The sequence below is a fragment of the Notolepis coatsorum genome (genome assembly GCF_963971535.1).
Source record: "Notolepis coatsorum genome assembly, chromosome: 4".
In the NCBI taxonomy this organism is placed as follows: Eukaryota; Metazoa; Chordata; class Actinopteri; order Aulopiformes; family Paralepididae; genus Notolepis; species Notolepis coatsorum.
In genome coordinates this window covers 60,513,592-60,534,997 of record NC_140168.1, presented here as the reverse complement: position 1 = coordinate 60,534,997, position 21,406 = coordinate 60,513,592, and the positions used below count along the sequence as shown (strand labels likewise).

Below are 21,406 nucleotides of genomic sequence, written 5' to 3'. Positions count from 1 at the left end.
TTGTCACAGTGAAAGGGTTAACCGGCTGTCGTGTGGCAGTGAAAGGGTTAAAATGTTCACAACAACATGGATGCATGTACTCTGCCAGCATGTTTAATATCCATAATACTAAATGTTTGACTAAGATTTCTATGAAACTTTATTCTAAAAAAAAAAAAAAAAAAAAAAAATGATTTTTTTTTTTTTAATATATAATTTTTTTTTTTAAACTCATAAAATATATTGGGTCGCACCTAAATCGGCAGGGTCGGTCGGCAACCTGAAACCAACCATTATTTTTGTTAGGCCTAACCTAGACTCAGACTAACTTGTGATGGGAGAGTGATGTAGACTAACCCAGGCTCAGAGTGATGGGAGAGAGATGTCGATTAGGCTTTAGTTGATCAAAATGTTGTAGAAAAACCTTTCCACATGCAATCAACCTCTTTAACTCAAATGCTTACCAGAGATGTGCTTATAATCTTTCCAGATACAACTAATTCATCATGGAAAAAAACACAACAAAAGACTAATTGACTAACAAAGTCTTGGTCAACTGAGACCAAACACAGACTGATTTATCCACTAAGACCAAACGCAGGCAGAGTACTCGACTAAGACATATTTTGACACCATCACAACTTTCATTGCTGTGGTTATTTTAGTAATATTGCTGGTAACTGGAGACAGTGCCAACATCTTCTGTCTTCATTAGTTGTGTTATCTCTACAAGGGGAAGTTTCTCTTGCATCTTCTTCTGAGCCCAACAAGCAGCACTCAGTCAGTAGGCTCAGCATCACAGCTTTAGCCACGATGGTCATTCACATCGGCACGTGTTTAATGGCCGCGAGGCCACAGCGTAAAGAAACATCATCTCTTTATTCTCTTACTTCCAAGGGGACCTTTATCTGACTTTACGTGAAACTACTGATCTCGTGGTGTTTTAACTCCAAGAATGTCTGTCATTCTGGTGTGAACAGCTGCACACAGATTGGTGCCATTTCACAGGCTTTAATTTTTTCCTCTTCCACAATTCTTGAGAATGCGTTCGACTCATCTGCTGTTCGTCAGCTGTCTCCGGCACAGGAAGCCGTAGGGAGCGGTCTTAGGGACAAGAGCCAATCAGATTTCTCAGAAGCAGCAGCAGTAACGGGGCCAACAGGCTGTCGGGGCTGTGTGTGTGGGCGTGCATGTGTGTGCGCATGTGTGTAGCATATTATATTATGGCCAACAGGCTGTGTGTGTTTGCATGTGTGTATGCATAGTGTAACATATTATAGTAGGGCCAACAGGCTGTCATGGCTGTGTGTGTGCATTTGTGTGTGTGTGTGACATAATATATTAGGGCCAACAGGCTGTCAGAGGTGTGTGTGTGTACACAATGTATGCGTGTGTGAGAGAGAGAGAGAGCTCTTAACAGTAGGGCTGATCTGGTAACTGTAGATCATCTTTAAATGCTCAGATTAACACACTATAGTTCCAATAAACAGATGGAAAGGACTGATGTAAAGATTACTATTCAACATTATTCATCCATAAGCACAGCTGGCCTATTATACCATTATATGATATTAGTCTAAGTGCAGTCTTAGGGTGTTTTCTCATTGGGAACGGTTGCTCCGTTCCGTTCCAATTCGTCCCCTCCAGGGCTCCAGGCTTAACTTTTTTCACCACCATCCCGAAAAACAATTGTAACCGTCCCAAAGTGAATGTAAATCGTCCCAAAAATCTAAATGTTGTGTCTTTACTTTGGTTTTTCCGTCTATAGTTGTTATTGCCATAAAGACACCATTCAAATGATTAGGAAATAAATAATCATCTTTATTTGAAATAATTATTTATTTTAACAATAGGCACATTATATCAACAGGTAACAACAAAGTATACTATATCTTTCTTATCTGACTCTGGAGGAGACACGAAGCGTGCACACCTCCCATGCATGTTCTTTTAATCCTCTGGAACGTCTCCAGATTTGATTTTTTTTTTTAATTATTATTATTATTTCAAAACAAAATTATTAAAAGTCAGTACTCAACACACAATGCATAATGAAACTAACAATTAAGATGGCTAAAATGACATGCAAGCACAGAAACAGAAAGCAAAAAAAATATATAATAATACTTTACCGTATACAGTGTATATCCAACGAAAATTACCAATTATACCAATGTCTTATACAGGATATACCCCTAATACCTGTTATCTAAAACCCTACACACATGTGCTCCAGCTCGAACCCCCCCCTCCCGGACCCCTCTTTGGATAGTACCTCCATTATCCCTCGCTCCTAACCAGACACTACCATTATAAGTAGGGATGCCCCAATCACGCTTTTTGCCACCGATACCGATCACCGATCGTCTTGAGCCATATCGGCCGATACCGATCCGATACCGATCGTTTTTGATTAATATAAAAAAATATATATATAATTTTTTTAATTTTTTTTATAAAATATATATATTATATAATTAGACTTGTACTTGTAGTTGTATTATCTGCGAGACAACGCCACCACGCAACAAGTCAAAATGCTCGCTATCTCCACTGTCTGTGTGTATACTCTGATCAAATCACATTCGGCTCTGCAGATTTACCCTAGGCTCTGCAGATATACCCAGGGGAGGAAACTAACTTTTTGGCTTACCAGCCAACTGGCGAGTATCTGATTTTTTTTACCAGCCAAACAGATTTTTTACCAGACAAAAAAAATCGCTAATTGTGATAATTACTTCTTTGTATGTCTTCGTCTAAATAGATTTTCAATCATAGTAAAATAATCACACCGTGTCTCTACTCTTTAAAATATGTATTAGCATAAAACATTAATCTCTACTCTTCACAATATTAGCATAAAACATATTAACATGAAAGAGGTATCTATTCTGGACTGGGTTGGGCTGAACTGGGCAGTGAAAGATGCTGGGTTGGACTGGGTTGGGCAGTGAAAGAAAAAAACCGAAGTATGTTGTGAAGTGTATAGATAGATGTGAAATATATAGATGTAGCAGTAGTCTATCTGTATGTCATATGTTATGATTAATTGAAAATGCCGTACTGTATTGTACCCATTCTGCAATCTGTTAATAAAGTTTTCAATCAATCAAGTTAACTTTGAACCTCTGTTGTCAAGCCTCGTCAATGTTGTGTATGCATCTGGGTAGGCACACTGTGCCTTTAAGACAGCACGGTGGTCTTACGACAGTACCGTCGTCCGTCAAGTGTTGTGATAACGTCAGTTGGGTTGGTGTGCTGTTGTACACAGTGCACTGGTTGAGCTTAGCTAGCCCCTTTCGTGACTGCGATGTGCAAGCCAGGGGCTTTTGAGCATGAAATAAAATGTCTAACCTTACGTCGTAGTCCGGTGCTTTTTTGGAAACATTATAGTCATAACAGATACACCTAGCTGGCTGCTTTGAGCACACAGGGCTAACGTTAGCTAGCAAGCAGCTATCGCTAAAACTAGAAGCTAACCACTGTATACATTTCCAGTAGACTAACATTACACCTCTGTGATTTAAATGTGTCCTTAGTAACTTATACTCGAGGGTTGTACTAGGGTTGGATGCAGTTCCCCGTTGGTCAGTCTGTCTGTTTTCCATCTTCTGCTGTGTTTAACGTTATCCGTTTGAGAGTGCTCCTGATGGCTAGCCTAGTAACGCAGGACTTTTATCATTATATGTCCGCGGGTTGGCCAGTACTGCGCAAACTTTTATTAAACATTATATGTCCGCGGGTGGTCTTGTGCAGTGCTCTCGTGGCACTGTCAACTAAAGCGAGCACTCAGAAGACGCGCACCGTTTGCCAGTGCAGTGATTGCAGAATGTTTTTTTTTTTGTATACTCGCCAGACTGGCGAGTGGTCTTCATGAATCACTCGCCAAACGTAAAAAATACTCTCATTTGGCGAGTAAAGTGGCCTAATTTCCTCCCCTGGATATACCCTACTCCCTCAGCTATCCCCGTTAGTGACTGCGACGCAAGCCGGGCTTCGAATATGCATCGAATGAGTGTTATAAGACATTGATATCAGGAGCTGTCTGTAGCTACTGCTAGCCGGAAATATAACGTTAAGACAACGCCTCAGTGAACTATTTAGTTGAATGGGACATTTCGTTTTGAACAGTGAGCTAAGCTAACGTGAGCTAACAGAGGTATCATACACTAGTACTAGATAACTAGACTATTGCTGGAGCATTTGTTGATATCAGGAGCTATCAGTAGCTAGCCGGCTAGATACCGTTCAGTTAGACAATGCCTCATCATGTATTAAACTAAAAGTGAATAGTTGACTGGGTCATTTTGTAACGGTAGCTAACGTTAGCTCATGGAGGTCCCGTCCCACTAGACTAGACTAGACCCGTGTTTACATGCGTGCGGGAGGAGCTGGAGGAGGAGCAGACGCGCAGCACTGTGTGCAGCTCCCGGTGTCTGAGACAGAACTCAGCGAGTGAGATCTGTTTTGACGATCGGCGAAAATAAAGCATTATCACCGATCACCGATCGCATATTTATACTGATTATCGGCCGATAACGATCGGTGGCCGATCGATCGGGGCATCCCTAATTATAAGCTAGCTTTTATTCTCTCCACCACTTCTAACCACATTGACATTTTGGATTCATTGAGACCCAGAATTCTTGCTGTAGATATTTCTTGATAAATCACATCGAGATATGTAAGAAACCAAACTTTCCGGCACATTTTTTTCGGTTGAAACCAGCGTGATGCGATCAGCTTTTTAGCTACTGTGATACCCGATAAAACCAATCTCTTTAGCTGTGGATTTACTGCAAACTCAAAAACATCATTCAATAGTAATACAGAGGGGTGTACTGGTATATTCCAAGATACAAGTTTTGATAATTGTTGGGTCACATCTTTCCAGAATGCCTTAACTGGTGGGCAGTCCCAATACATGTGCATAAATGTCCCTTCGTCTCCATTTGTGCATTGGGAGCATTTGGAGTCTTGTTTAAGACTCATTCTGTTCAGTCTTATAGGAGTCAAGTATGTCCTGTGAATATAGTTAAGATTGATTTGTTGATGGTCCGGGTTCCTTGATGTAAGTCGGACATTTGCCCATGCTCCTTGCCAATCAAAGTCACTTTCCAGGTCTGGTATATCCCTCCTCCAGACAGAGTCTAGTTGGAGGGTTTCATATGAGGACGTTAGTAATTGATGATAAAAACCTGAAACAAAACCTCTCGATGTCTCTCTTTCATAGAAGAATTTGTGGTATCTGTGGTGTTCAATTGGTATGTCTAATGGAACACCGTGAGACTTCAAACATAGCCGTAACTGTATGTAAAAAAGCCATGTGGACTTGGTGAGATTAAATTTTGTGCATATTTCTCCATAACTACAAAAACCCTGGTTGTTAAAAACATCCCCTAATGAGTGTATGCTTTGCTCTTCCCATATAGGGAATCTTATAGGACGTTTTTCAATTAAGATTGCATTGTTATTGAATAAGGGAGTGTGATTGTGCCATTTTTGTGGGTTAGGATATTTTTTTGTGTTTCACGCCATATCCGGATCGCATGGGTAATTATGGGGCCAAATTTCCGCTCACAGTGCTTGATTGGTAGTTTAGTCTATGCTATGTCCTTCAGTCTATGTGGGGCTACTATGTTTTCTTCCAATTTTCTCCAGGATACTAATGCTTGGGGATCAAACCATGTTGTCAATGGTCTTAATGTGTACGCCTTAAAATAGTGGAAAAAATCTGGAAATGCCATGCCACCAGGGAGCGAAATTAACTTTTTGACTCACCGGCCAGTGGCGGGTAGATGGGAAGAGTCTACCCGCCAAGCATATTTCTTACCTGCCAACATTTTTTTGATTAAAAAAATATATATACATTTTATATAAATTTTTTTTTTAAATAAAATATATTATATAATTATACTTGTAGTTGTATTATCTGCGAGACATCGCCACCACGCAATAAGTCAGATAGATAATAGATAACGTTAAGACAATTTAGTTTACTGGGACAGATGGATCAACGTGAGCTAGCTAAGCTAGCTAACGAGGGACCGGAGGTATTATGCACTCGAGTAGACTATTGCTGGAGCATTTGTTGATATCAGCAGCTATCAGTAGCTAGCCAGCTAGATACCGTTAGACAATGCCTCGTCATGTATTAAACTAAAAGTGAATAGTTGACTGGGTCATTGTTTAAACAGTAACGTTAGCTCTTGGAGGTCCGATATAGACTAGAGCAGATGGAAGTAAACAAGCCAAATGATTCCGATTGGTCATTTGCTTTTTTTCTCATGAAACCAGTTACGTCACTCTACTGTGATTGGACCGTTGACTTGAGTGTGATGTGGGACTTGTAGTTTTTTAACGATCTCGCGGCGGAGAAAAAAAAGACGAGCGGCTATAATCTGTACTCGCACAAGAGTATCGTTATGAAGTTATGAACTACACGCCACACGGCGGGCAGCCCTCTAAGTGTCATGCGCCAAAGGTAAAAACAGCCCGCCCCTGGCGGGCGGCAGGCTTTAGTTTCGGTCCCTGCATGCCACCGTCTGCTTTATTTCTCTGTGCGGTGGATCTTTTTATACGTGGTGGTTTGTTATTCCAAATAAATTTGTATGTGGAGGAGTGTAATCTTTTCCAGTAACCCTCTGGAGGGGGTAACGGTAGCATTGAACTGAAGAAGTTGATTCTAGGTAGTACATCCATCTTAACTATTGATATCCTTGCCTGTACTGAGTTTTTAAGTTTTGCCCACCTGTCAAGGTCGTCTTTGATTTTGTTTTGGATTTTTGTGTAATTGTGCTTCACCGTTTGTCTTATGGTGGGGAATATTTCCACTCCCAAGCATCTAAAATGTTTTACCATAGGTATCTCACCTGGGAGGGTTATATCTTTTTTTGCAGGGGTGTTAAGTGGAAGGAAAGCCGACTTCGGCCAATTTATCTTAAATCCCGATAAATCACCAAAGTTCTCAATCAACTTGAGTAGATGAGGCAATGTGGTGTTGGGGCTTTGCATGAACAATATTACGTCGTCCGCATATAAACGAATTTTTTGTTGTGTGCCCTTGATTACGATTGGTTCTATAGATTGGGATTGTCTTATATATTGTGCTAAAGGCTCTAATGATAGATCGAATAGTCCGGGACTAAGAGGGCAACCTTGTCTGGCTGAGCGTGATACCGGAAAGATTTTGGAGATGATTGTAAGATTTGACATCTTGATGACGTATATTGGATGAGTCTCGTATATACGGTATATCTTAGTTTATGGCTTGGAATGAGAACGGTCTGTGTCTCATGTGTACACATAATGGCTAGACGGTCATAGACCACAGGAATAACACAGATGCATTCAGTGATATTGACAGTAGTGGAGAAGATGGTAAGCACATTTCCCATAATGTTGTCGTGTTCCCTTTTAAAGGTGATTGCAGGATTCTTTAAGTAAACGCATATAGAAGATGAACAAAGTAAGCACAGTGTAAATGTATATCATAATCTGCTACAAGGTTCATATTGTACTATATAATGTATTGTCTTTCTTTTAAGACCTAGAAAAAGTACAGTGAAACGTGTGATACTGGGAATCACGTATGCAGCTATAAAATCGAAAATAATTAACAAGTATTTTGATAGTCTCTCTCTCGAGGGTCCCAGAGAGAGACTGGGGGACCCTCGAGTCTCTCTCTTCCCCCAGGCCATCAGAACACTGAACACTGATCTCTCCACACACAAGCACACGAACACACACACGCATTGTATTTTATTCGTATTACTTTTTATCATGTCTAAATGTCTATTCTATTTTATCTATTTTATTATTTGTATTTTTACACAATCGAGGCAGGCATGGCCACCTTAATTTCACTACATGTCTCGTGTATGTATGTGACAAATAAAAAAAACTCTTGAATCGGTGTCCCCCTATGCACCCCACCATGGAAACCATTGAACCAGCCAAGCTGGTGTCTGCACAGTTGGCTTGACGTAGAAGTGGCCATACCAATAACATCTCCCCAGTCCACAGGCGCCATTGTTTGGGCTGGCTCCTCCGGCAGAGGGAACGACTGCTATCCTATTCAGCGGGGAAGACCTCGTATTGTTGTCGGATCTCCTCATGTCAGGTTCTTGGCAGCAGGAGGGCCGTAAAAACTGACTAGCTCTGAAAAGTCTTTTTCCAGTCTCTCCATTATTTGAAAAGGGATACCTCCGCTATTTATGGACGTCAAAACGTCTCAATGAATCTCTTGCCAGAATTCCTTCCAACTGGTGGAGGTTCATCCTCTCGTCTCTGCGATTCACCCATCATAATATGATGCCGTGTCATCGGATAAGAAAAGCCGGCCTAGCATTTTATTTACTATTTGTGTGAAGTCGCTCATTTATTTTCTTGTGTTTTTCCCCCTCTTCTTATGTTTGTTCCTGTGCGTTCACCCCCCGCCTCCCTGGGATGAATGTGTGCATCTTCACTCCTCTGTCTCCGTCTCACACGTGACACCTGCGCTACCTCTACGACAGCTGTAAGTATTGTGTCGCTGGCCGCACCTCTAGGGAATCGGGTTACTCTTAAACTGGGTGGTCAACCATATGGAGGGACTCCCTTTTATAGATAACAAAAAATATATTAAGCCCCCCCCCCACACACACACACTGACTCAGTTAGTAGAACTCGCCATTACTGGGGAATGATGAGCACATCTCTGGCATCACGATACATATATTCTAGGGGTGGAACGGTTCACAAAATCAATGGTTCGGTTCGTATCACGATTTTGATTGTTTTCGGTACATCGTTTTTTTTTATAAAAACTAAAAAATTAACACCAAAAATTTTAACATGCTTCTCATGTATTTGAAATAAAAAAAAAAGTTTACAGCGGTTTGCCATAAATAATGTTTGGCACACAAAGACCGAACTGACTGAAAAATATAGGCTACATTTGTCAAAGTATTAACTTAGTGCAAAACAAACTAAATAATTAAACCTTTCTATTTTTGTGGCCACATTATAGACAAAGGCCATCAACTTAAAGGGGAACTCCAACATTTTGGGAAATTTGCTTATTTAACATCTTCCCTGGAGTTAGACAAGAAGATGCATACCTTTTTTGTCTCTGTGCGAGTGTGCGTGCATTTTAGCTTTGGGAATAGACGCTCCGTTAGCATAGCTTAGCTTCATCACTGGAAGTGAGGCAGGACAGTAGCCTTACAGTGTATTGCAAGGTCTGACATTGACCAAATTTGATATGCATGACCTTGGTGGGCTCTAGGTCAACTCCTGAAAAGGGGGTCAATGTCAGACCTTGCAATCAAAAGTTAGGGGGCGCACTGAAATTATGGCAAGGGTTATTAGCCCCCTAACTTTTGATTGCAAAGTCTGACATTGACCCCCTTTTCAGGAGTTGACCTAGAGCCCACCAAGGTCATGCATATCAAGTTTGGTCAATGTCAGACCTTGCAATACACTGTAAGGCACTGTAAGGCTACTGTCCTGCCTCACTTCCAGTGATGAAGCTAAGCTATGCTAACGGAGCGTCTATTCCCAAAGCTAAAATGCACGCACAGAGACAAAAAAGGTATGTATCTTCTTGTCTAACTCCAGGGAAGATGTTAAATAAGCTAATTTCCCAAAATGTTGGAGTTCCCCTTTAAAGTATGCATATGCTCAACCAGCACTAGTCTTTCCTTTCTTTAAAATAAACACAAAAATGTTTAAATTCCCTGATTGTCAGTTCTTAATGGAAAGATTTGTTTTCCGCTTGAAATTAAAGTGCAGTATTTGAAATACAATGAAAGGAATATGGCTGGATTTCTTATCAAAAGGAAAAGTGTCAGTTATTTAAAATAAATTTATATAAACAAACAAATTAGAAGGCCATCAATATAAAATGCAGCATAAATCAAACTAACACTGTACTGTTTCAAAACAACACTGCTCTGTTCATTCTATTTTTAAAATATGTACATTGTCTGTCTACATTTATTTAGACTAACATTATTTAAATATTGAGTGCAACACAGTAATTATTGTGACACTGTGGTGGGTTAACGTAATTCGGAGTTGGAACCATCAATGGGTTGGGGGACCGCACGGACAATTTAGTGTGTCGTACCACTACCTTCAGACCTTCTCGACTCTAACGTTACCGGAGTTGAATCGAGTTGATAACATGCAGTGGAAAAGCGGCAATAGTCCCGGTTGGAGTTAGTAAACACGGTTGTATGTTAGCCTTCTTGGATGTTGAATAAACGCCTATCATTGTCTTTCAACACCCCGCCTCTCAGACTCCCATTTTCTCCTGTGCTAGCTAGTAGATACGGTAACATTTCACTGGCTATATTAGAGCTAGCGAGCTACCATAGTTAATTATATTTCGCTTGCCATTTCCACAAACTGACTAGCACCTGCTGCTACTGCTGCAGCCAGCGTGTCACCTCTCTCGCCTCCCCTGAACCGAAAAATACACTCACGCCCCAAACCGTGGAGGTCGTGCCGAACGGTGTACGGTTCTAATGCGTATCGTTCCACCCCTAATATATTCACAAATATGCATTAGACTTAGATTTGAAGAGGTCCTTCTGCATAAATTGCATTACGTTGCCGGCGGAAACGCCACTTTACAGGTTTGCAGATTGAAGAGTCTATTGGATTAGTCGATACAATTCTGTGACTATTCATTCAAACATTTATTTAAACTCTGACACTGAGGTTACCCTCATTCACAGCGACAACGAGCTTACAAGACGTAGTTAATCATAATTAACTACATTAATTCATACATATAGGGCAGGCACAATAAATAATAATATAAAAAATGTATCGTTACAAATCATGCTTTTAAATGTAGCAGAAGAAAGAAGAAGCTTCAGAGTCAGTTGGAGCCTTGGAGGGCATTCCAGGTGTTGGAAGCATCAAAGGAAAAAGCGTTTTATTCCCTAGTTCAGAGCAAACTCCAGGAACCCTAAGAACCAACCAAGATACTTCTAATATTTCAGTGAATTATTTCTAGTCCTTTACGATTAAAAACAAAAAAAAAACATTCTCTCCTAGTTGAGAGAAATTTCTTTACTTGAAGTCGAAGATGGCCCCACTACAGTTTTCAGAAACGGGTTCAGAATCAAGTCCGTGTGCACGCCTGGCCCGGGGCCCTAAGAACCCACAGCCTACCTATGAATGCAGAATGTTTTGACAGGCCAGCGGTATCGCAGCTGCTGTAGCAATAAGCACACGGCTCGGTAGCCCTTTTCTTCTTCTTCATCCGTGTTCTGCCCTGTTGCCCACGTCGGCCACACGGGAGCAAGTATTAACAGTGTTTTGTTTCGGTCTACAGCAACAGAAGAACCTGGAGGGCTACGTGGGCTTCGCCAACCTACCCAACCAAGTGTACAGAAAGTCTGTGAAGAGAGGCTTCGAGTTCACGCTCATGGTTGTGGGTGAGTCGCGCTCTCTGATGGAAGCCTGTTTTTATCATCACCCCCCCCCTTCCCCGCCCCCAAGATATAACATTCATCTTTAGTATTTTTTTTTCTTTTTATTGTTCTCTGCTGTTATTGTTTATTGTACAAGTCCTTGAGAAATGCACAAGATCATTCAGTCAGGGGAGGAGGAGGTATTAAATGTTTGCGGACACATCTGTAGAAGAGTGTAGATATTACCCCCCCCCCCCCCCCTCTCCCTCCCAAACAGCAGACACATTTCATGTGTCTCCCAACGATATTGAGTTTCTCAGGAACGTCATGCCTGGGAGCGCTGGCAGCTGGCCGCCGAGGTGCATTAGAGATGGTTTTGGTTCTAGTTGGATAACTTTTTCACGTAAAGTGAGACCAGGGGGAAACTATATTTTAAAACAAATGTTTCCCATTGGGCAATGAAGGCAGGCCCCCCCCCTCCCTCCTCCACCAATGTGGTGCGAGTGTGGTGTATGCCTTTTTGAATTGTGGTTGAGAGGGGGAGGGGGAGGTTTTCCTGTCATTCCATTCATGCAGCCAGAGCTGGAGCCGGGACAGCGGCAGGAGGGAGGGAGAGGCTTTGACTCCCAGCGCCTGGCCGCTCTCTGGGCCCTACCTGCGCAGGAAGCCGGCATCCAACGCCTATGTGAAGTCACTTCCTCTCCCCTCTGGACTAGTGACGACCAGTGCCCACCCACCTTCGCAGAGCCTGCCTCCTTGGCATTCCTGAACCCCCCCCCCATGTCTTGTCTGTCGAGCAGTCGAGCAGTCATGCGGTCACGCCCTGGATTTTCCCCCCTTCCTTGCACTCTCTCAGGAAACGGGCTGTTATGGATGTTGTACGGCAATTTTGTCTGCAGCATGTTATTAGGATAGCAGGGTAATTGGCGAAGTGGAGCGCTTGTCATGCCACAGGAGATGAGGCGTTGGATAGAGCACGCTCTGCCTCACAGCCGGGCCTGCTTTGCGGAGGGATAGTGGGGCAGGATGGAGGGATAGCGGGGCAGGACGGAGGGATAGCGGCGGGGCACATTCTTTTCCGGGAGGACCTCTTTGGGGCGGGGATTAACTTGGAAGATTTTTTACGGCAACATTTTTGTTTGCTATTGCAGTGTACTGTTGAGGGGGCCTACGGCCTTGCAGTGTACTGTTGAGGGGGCCTAAGGTTGTGTTGTTTAGTGGGTGTGAAAGTGGGCCACAGCTATTCCTGGTGAAAAGTCAATATTTGGCAATGATTTGCACTTTGGCAGGATGTGACCTTGATCTTAGCCACTGCTGCTGTAGCTCGTTGTGTTTGGTGTTGGTTGATACGCACAGCGGTACATGTATGCCCTTTTATCCCCTTTGGAAAGAATGTCCCCATATAAACACGGAAAGCTTCTGGTATAATTCAGGGATTTGATACTTGACAGGCTATCTTTGAAGCAAATTGATGGGTTTGCCAACAGATAGGGGAGACACTTTTGTCATGCGCCAGACTTGTTAAAGTTTTTATTGTCTTGTGCCTCTTTTGAGGGGAAAGTCCCATTAGTAGAAATGCTTGCTTGGAGACACGGTCTACTCCCGAAGGTAGAGGAGGGAAATGGTTGCCTTTTAGACTACAATGAAACATTACACTAAGCCATACAGAAACCACCAGACTACTTTTCATTTCACCGGCATATTTGTGCCCAATAGAGTTGAAGCACCGTCAAATGAATTAACATAAAGCGGTCTTCTGTCCGCAAGCTTTTCCTGCTTCCCCTTCCACCAAGCCTCTCTCATGCAGTGGGAAGTTCCTTTGAATAAGCCCCTCATGGTTTACACAGCTGCTGGAAATTTCCTTTAAAGGAAGCGGTGCTGGCCGCCGAGCGGGTTGTCAAGCGAGCAGGCGGGTCTCGCTTTAATGGACTCCGGTGGCAGGGCTCGGCTGGTCAACTGACTAATGCCACGTTTGAATCACTTCATTATTTCTCCGTGTACAGTAACCGGGGCCCCCATACCTCACAGGCACCCCCCCCCCCCCACTGGCAGTAAGTCTTGTCTAGGATTGGAGCTTTCAACAGCTGGCTTGTACCTGAATGTGAAATAATGGACTAACCAGCCAATTGTTCAAATGCATCCATGCCGTGAGCATCTGAATAGATCGTTCCTACAGACACTGATGCATGCCGGGTTGCTGTATCTCTGTTTTTGAATGTTGGTGCACTGGGCTCACACAGCAGTTCTAGGTGAAGGGTCATGCTGTTCATCAAAGATATGCCAGCACCATCACCTACACCAGCGCCATCACTAAAACTGTACACCAGCCTCTATCGCTAAAACTCGTACACCAGCCTCCATCGCTAAAACACCTACACCAGCCTCCATCGCTAAAACTCCTACACCAGCCTCTATCACTAAAACTCCTACACCAGCGCCATCACTAAAACTCCTACACCACCCTCTATCACTAAAACTCCTACACCAGCGCCATCACTAAAACTCCGACACCGGCCTCTATCGCTAAAACTCCTACACCAGCCTCTATCACTAAAACTCCTACACCAGCCTCTATCACTAAAACTCCTACACCAGCCTCTATCACTAAAACTCCTACACCAGCCTCTATCACTAAAACTCCTACACCAGCCTCTATCACTAAAACTCCTACACCAGCCTCTATCACTAAAACTCCTACACCAGCCTCTATCACTAAAACTCCTACACCAGCGCCATCACTAAAACTCCGACACCGGCCTCTATCGCTAAAACTCCTACACCAGCCTCTATCACTAAAACTCCTACACCAGCCTCTATCACTAAAACTCCTACACCAGCCTCTATCACTAAAACTCCTACACCAGCCTCTATCACTAAAACTCCTACACCAGCCTCTATCACTAAAAATCCTACACCAGCCTCTATCACTAAAACTCCTACACCAGCCTCTATCACTAAAACTCCTACACCAGCCTCTATCACTAAAACTCCTACACCAGCCTCTATCACTAAAACTCCTACACCTGCTGAATGCTCTCTCGTCATCCAGAGAGCAGTTATCCTTCCCCACAGCTAATCTAGATTATGTAATACTTCTATGGTTATGATGAATTTGGAGAATCCCTTCCCTGTTGCAGACGAGCCAACCACCGCTCTGAGCAGGCCATCATTAGCATCCCCTGACTCACCACCACGACACCTAATGTAGGAGGACGAGTTGGCAGGGGTGTAACGAGACAACGAGACACATTTTCAGAAGATTGAGGTTACAATCCTATTCGATTTTTCAAACCTTTTATCTGTTAAAGCGACTATAAAAAATTTCAGGCTAATTCACTTGATTAATGATTGGAGGAGGAGTGTTAGACTTCAGATATTCATGTTTTTCTTTAGAACCACTGGTTTGAATGACTTACCGTATAAAAGACACACAAGGAACAGAAGGAGAATCGACAATCCAATTTAGCATTTCAATAATTTGTTACTGGAGAGCCTCCTCTCCTTCCCACGCCTGCAGGTTCTGGACCGAGAGCTCCTACTGGCCCCGCTCCAGACACAAAGAAGCCCCGAACCTCTCCCAGGATCTGTTTTGGACCTGCTTATACTCTCGTCAGCTTCCCGTCTCCCCTAATTAAAGATGACAGTTTTAAGACTCATGCATTTCAGCACCACAGCCCCCCACCCCAACCCCTCCTGTTATTCGTCAACGAGAGAACTCCGTTCCCGTTTGGCCGTGAAGAAATATCTTCGATGGTACTGCTCATATTTATAATAACAGCTCCACGGCTACGACCGCAGACATTTCCGTTTGCGATTGCGAGGTCACCGTGGCTGTGGCCTCTTGGAAAATGTTTACGATTTAGAAGGAGCATGTCGAGAGAGAGGGAGAGAGAGAGATCCTTTTGTTTGCCATTTTCTCTTGCCTCATCCCTCCCGTCTCCCCAACCAAGAGTAAATCCACCCTAAAAGAGAATGGTGCCTTTTTTTTATTTCTATAGTGTTGTACAGCTTCAATTTGTGAATAAGAACATGTCTCTTCTTAACCCTTTCACTACCAAATGGTTAACCCTTTCACTGCGTCAATACAGAATGTTAACCATTTCACAACCACACCCGGTTAACCGTCTGTAGTGTGGTAGTGAAAGGGTTAACCTTCTGTAGTGTGGTAGTGAAAGGTTAACTTTCTGTAGTGTGGTAGTGAAAGGTTAACCTTCTGTAGTGTGGTAGTGAAAGGGTTACCCTTCTGTAGTGAAGGGTTCACTTTCTGTAGTGTGGTAGTGAAAGGGTTAAGTCAATACCAGGGAAACGAGACTCCAGTGATGATGTCATCGAGGGACAAAGCCTGGAGCTTCCGCGTGCACGGTGTATAGTAGAACAACTCCCAGGACGGTAGCCATGGCGATTTCACTAGAATATGGGGACATTTTCTGATTCAGAGCAGCAAGCCCCACATTTAAATGTAACTCATTTGGATGTAATAATAATGGTTCAAACAAAAAAAATTGACGAGCCCAGAAAATCAGTCACTAGCGTCATCAGACCAACTTCAAAAAGGGTGACGCATCGCAAATTCAAGACTCGACGCTCCCGATTTTTCGCTATAAGGGAGACGGTCGTGTCTACGCTTATAGATAACGACCGAACTGCCTGAGATGGTCGGGAACGGCACGGTGTAAATTCTTGTTTAGCTGGCGGCCGTTGTTTTTGAAGTGGTTGGCAGCGGTTAAGCCCACGCTTGGGCAGGGCCGCTTCTAAAGGTCGGAACTAGCAGAAGCCCAGAGGGTCCCCTGTGCCAGGCGAGCGTGTGTCCCTGCCCCTTCCCTCACACTGCTTCCTTTGTTCAGAAGCTCTTCACCCCCCTCCCCTCCACCACCACCACCCTCCTCCTCCTCCCAGTGTTGCTAGGCCTGCTGCTGACTAGCGTTGGATTCCTCCTCCTCGCCGACGTGAGAAACCACCTGGGATTGTTCACCCCAGTCAAAAAGCAGCTTGACTCTCCGCTCGGGTCGCGGAGCTCAAGTAATAAGAGGTGTAGTTCAACGTCGGCAACGGAATGTTCCGAGCAAGATCTTTTTTTCATTTTCTTGAATTGAACCATATGTATATCCCAACGGAGTTGTGGAAATTCTGGAGAGAGTATGCAGAATGCATGGGATCATTTCTAGGTCTTGAAAAGTTGTGGAATTACAGTACAGGAAGGATCGGTGGGGAGACTTGTCAGTCTTGATATTTGCTTTCCTTCGCACATTGTCATTTTTGTTCATCATACAGAATAATCTTTATTTATTTATTACCATAAAACATTAAGTGTCTCTACTCTTCACAATATTAGCATAAAACATATATTAATCACACCGTCTCTACTCTAGGATATCACATATTAACATGAAAGAGGGAACTATTCTGGACTGGGTTGGGCTGAACTGGGCAGTGAAAGATGCTGGGCTGGACTGGGTTGGGCAGGGAAAGTTGGGCTGGTCTAGGTTGGACTGGGTTGGGCTGGACTGGGCTGGGCAGTGAAAGAACCAAGCATTTCACTGTAATGTAATAGCTAAATAAATGTTGATATTCCTGTTCGGGATCGTTTGGTTTTCACAGCTATGCTAAATGTTTGGCTTGATGAACCCCCTGTGTTGAAAGAGGGCGAAGGTGCGATGACTTATCGTGTCGGCCTCAGGCTTCCCTTCCCTATAAATCTGTGATCAGATTCCTGAAATGCAGACGGGAAAAGAATGTGTAAAGGGATGGATCCTACCGCCCTGGTATCTCTCTCTGTCTCTCTCTTCCCCCTCTCCTCCGTCTCATGTTAAAGCATGTCTCTTAAAAGAGGTCAAAGGGAACCATTTCCTGCTCTGAGAAGGAAAACAACCAAAAAATGTATCTGAAATGCATCAATAATCTCAAACCGCGAGGGAGAGGGAGAGTGCGGTTATGGAATCCAAGGGCCGATACGACATCTGGAGATTGTGTCATGTTGTGCCTCAGTCTGGCATGAAGAACAGGGGATTAGGGAACGACCAGTATGGTGTGAAATGCACCTCTTGAAATTAATCTCTACTAACTCACTCACTCACACACAATGTCTCTCTCTCTCTCTCCTCTCTCTCTCTCTCTCTCTCTCTCTCTCTCTCTCTCTCTCTCTCTCTCTCTCTCTCTCTCTCTCTCTCTCTCGCACACACATGCACTCTCTCTTTCTCTCTCTGATTTACAGGGCCTTAATCTCTCCCTGTTTTTCTTCCAGGGGAATCGGGGCTGGGGAAGTCGACACTCATCAACTCCCTCTTCCTGACAGACCTGTACTCCCCAGAGTATCCCGGTCCCTCCCACAGGATCAAAAAGACTGTCCAGGTAAATGTTGTCCTCCCCTCTCACCTTCAGAGCGGACTGTAGTATATAGACTGTAGTATGGCTTCTCTGTCCTTTCCTCCAGAGCAGATTGTAGTATACCATTATCTGCCCTTCCCCTTTGTAAGCAGACTATAGTATATACTATAGACTGTAGTATACCTTCTCTGCCCTTCACCTTCAGAGCAAACTGTAGTATATAAACTGTAGTATACCTTCTCTGTCCTTCCCCTTTGTAAGCAGACTGTAGTATATAGACCAGGGGTGGGCAATTATTTTTCCCAGGGGGCCGAATGAGCAACTGAAAATATGTTGGGGGGCCGGGCCAAAATTCCAAACTCAATTATGCATAATATACATTTTATTTCTATATAAAAAGCAGTAAATGGCATTGTTTTGACCCCTGGTAAGAGTGTATGTTATTATTTGGCAATTAAAAGGTGAGGTTAGCTTTCAAAAATATCATTTATTCAAATAGAATTTATTTCCAAAATGATAAACAAAGTGTGAAACATTAATAACAAAGGGCATTTTGAGTTTCATATACTATTGAAACAAGGATTTTCTTAGCTTTCTAAAGACATCACATCATCTTATAGCAAAAATAAACAAGACATGTCACTGAACTGTGTAAAGAAAAGTGTCCCAGTTTTGTAGCCTTTTTTACTTTACATGCCTATATTAAACATTTAATGTTTTCAGAACTGTGCAAAAAAAAGAAAAAAAATATCAAGTGTCCCATTTCACTTGTTATATTTCCACATTTTAGTGTTCTTCAGTTATTATTTTTTTCATTCAGTGTGAGAAATCCAGTCTCTGTTGAGCTTTAACAAGTCCATCAAAGTCAGGTTGCATGTCTGAGGTGGAGATGTGAAGCACAGCTGCCAGATGTTCATCAGTGAGAGAGGATCTGTACCATGACTTGGTAAACGTCATGACTGAGAATGTCTGTTCACATATGTAGGTGGATCCAAAGAGAACCAACATCTTCTGAGCATGTCTCCTAAGCGTATATTGTGCGTGTGAATGTTGACGCGGGCCGTACAATGCCCAGGTCTGGACTATAGTATACCTTCTCTGCCCTTCCCCTTTGTAAGCAGACTGTAGTATATATACTATTGTATACCTTATCTGTCCTTCCCCAGTGGAGGCACTGACTGATGAATAGTTTTCACCCATGACAGGAAATGGCTTTTTCTTTTTCATTATGAGGGGAAAAGTTATTTCCTCATTCTGTTGGTTTAGTTGGAAGGGAGTAGGCAACATCTTTTGCCCGTCTGTAAAGCTGTACTTCTGTCAAAGTGACATTATTGGCTAGTAGTTGCATAGTGTTGAACAGGGCTGACCTTCGATTTATTTTTTGGAATTCGAAGCTTCAGGGTCGAGATTAGATTTTAATTTGAAGCTTCAAAAAAAGCTTTAAATTTTTTTTTCTTTTTTTTATGTTGTGGGACTTGTACAGCACTTTGTTAAACTTTGTCAGTACTGTAAAGTTTAAACCTTTTTAAATCTTAGACAAACTAAACACTTTGCTTTCATGAAATATTGTAAGCCATCATTTGAGGCTTTATAAAAGCAGCACAATGAACACATCTGTTAGTGCCGAGTCCGACCTCATCTTAAATAACAAACAGCATTGCTTGTTGTAATTAACAAAGAGAGGCAGAGTTGATTTGGCAAAAAAAAAATCATATGTCCCTGTCCCTGGAGCAGTTAGGGTTTCAGTGCCTTGCTCAAGAGCGCTTTGGCAGAGAGATGGCGGCAGTTCACCCTCATGTTGGTGCTGGGGATCAAACCAGCAACCTTTCGGTTACCAGTTGGCCTTCCTACCTGTAAACCACCTGCCAAAGCTTTTAGGTGCTACTGGGCCTAGACGCACAGAGAGAGATGCCATCTGCTAATGTTCTATTACACAAAGCCTACAAACATGACCCATAACATCACAAGGCGATGGTGACGGGAACAAGGATTAACACCTGGATCAAAATCTGTGTAGTTGTACTACAGTGTAGTTGTTAAAGGGGCACTTCACCAAAACACAATGCCAAGTTATTTTGCACATAATCTCACACATCCCAAAACTCTAGAAATCTGTTTTGTACACATTAATTTAGTTTTACAGTTACTGAGGGAAAACAAGTTTGAAGTCAGTGATGTTATTAGGGATATTTAACCCATGTGTTGTGTTAATTACAGCATCATGATGTACATGGAAAGAAATATCAATACCTGTCTTATATACCCTATAATTTCATATAGGGCTGGGCAATTAAAAAATTGCGATCTCGATTCATAGACCTATGCAATCTCATTTCTAAGTTATGACGATTTCTTTAAATAAAATAAATATATATATATTTTTTTACTTTTTACTTTACTTTTTAAATGATTTTATTGAAAAAATAAGAATCGTGAGAGAATCTCAATTCTTAGAGAAAAATCGTGATTCACATTTTAGCAAGAATCGCCCAGCCCTAATTTCATATATCAAACCGTTAAGAGTTTTGGGATGTGTGAGATTTTTGTGCGATATAAATCAGCATTGTTTTTTGGTGATGTGAAGCTCAGGAACAGCTATAATGTACTGAATTGCTCAAAAGATATTGCACAGTGTGTCTGGGTTTTTTTCAGTTCTCCAAAACGTAGGTTATTGTGTCTCTGCGCTGAGCTGCTAGTCCTGCCTGTCTGTTCCTTCAGGCTGTGCTATAAAACACGTCACTCTGACGCTGCCAGGTGAGCTGTCGGAGCCCCCAGGCTTCCAGCACAGGTGTGTCCTATAACCTTTTTTTCTGTTGTTTGGAGCCCGGGACATCGCAGGCCCTTCATTAAATAGTTACTCTGACATGTCGCTTAGCGAGGCTGCTCCGCCCAAGCCAGCGCCGCCCATGTTGTATAACAATACAACCCGTTCATCCGCTTTATTGACAAAGATGCCATACTATTGGTTTCTGGTGGCATGATATCACGGTGATATTGGTGTGGTTGCCGGGCGGGGCGCTCGGTTGTGACATTTGGTTTTGTTCCCAGCTAATCACACCTTTGGTTGCAGAAAGGTGCTCTTTAGCCTGTAGGCTAATTTATTAGAATCTAATTAGATAAACGGCATTGCTCACGGTTTGTTGATAAGTGGTGGCACAGTTGAGGCTACAGTAGGGCTGGGCAATATGCCCAAAATATCATATCAAGAGTTCTGACGGTGTAACGGTATATGCCGGTATTTAGTTGTGCAGTACAAATTACAACACGATATGATGTCTTTTTTATCTTTATTTTAGAATCAAATTTCCATTGTCCTATTTAACTCAGAATTGTCTTTTCTTTTACATTTTAATACTGCTGCACTGGAATCTTAACTTTTTTTTATTAACTAACAAATGTACAGTATGTGTATATATATATTTTTTAACGATATGTACATATTGTAAATATCCATAACTTTGCATGGAACCATGGCAGTATACCTTCATATTCACCTCCCGGTTAAGCTACTATTACAACATACATAGATGGGGAAAATCATAATTTCCAAAGAGATTTCCTTTATTGTTGTGCTTGTTGGGGGGACAGTTCTGTGAAGTGGGAACACAAAAACACGCTAGAGGAGAGAGCCAGACTGACTGTTTGTTTGGTGGAAACAGACTCATCCTGGAGCTGCTCTGTTGTGAATGTGGAAG

The 21,406-nt window shown here is 42.6% G+C and overlaps 1 protein-coding gene across 1 annotated transcript in view; it reads left to right on the top strand.

Moving 5' to 3' along the window:
- The first annotated feature begins 11,314 nt into the window (after positions 1–11,314).
- Positions 11,315–21,406, top strand: part of septin7a (septin 7a) — a 61,764-nt gene continuing 51,672 nt past the window's right edge. The window contains exons 1-2 of the mRNA XM_084312880.1: positions 11,315–11,411; positions 17,629–17,735. Coding sequence (XP_084169006.1) covers positions 11,402–11,411; positions 17,629–17,735 — 117 coding nt within the window. The 5' untranslated portion in view covers positions 11,315–11,401. The remainder of the gene's footprint in view (positions 11,412–17,628; positions 17,736–21,406) is intronic.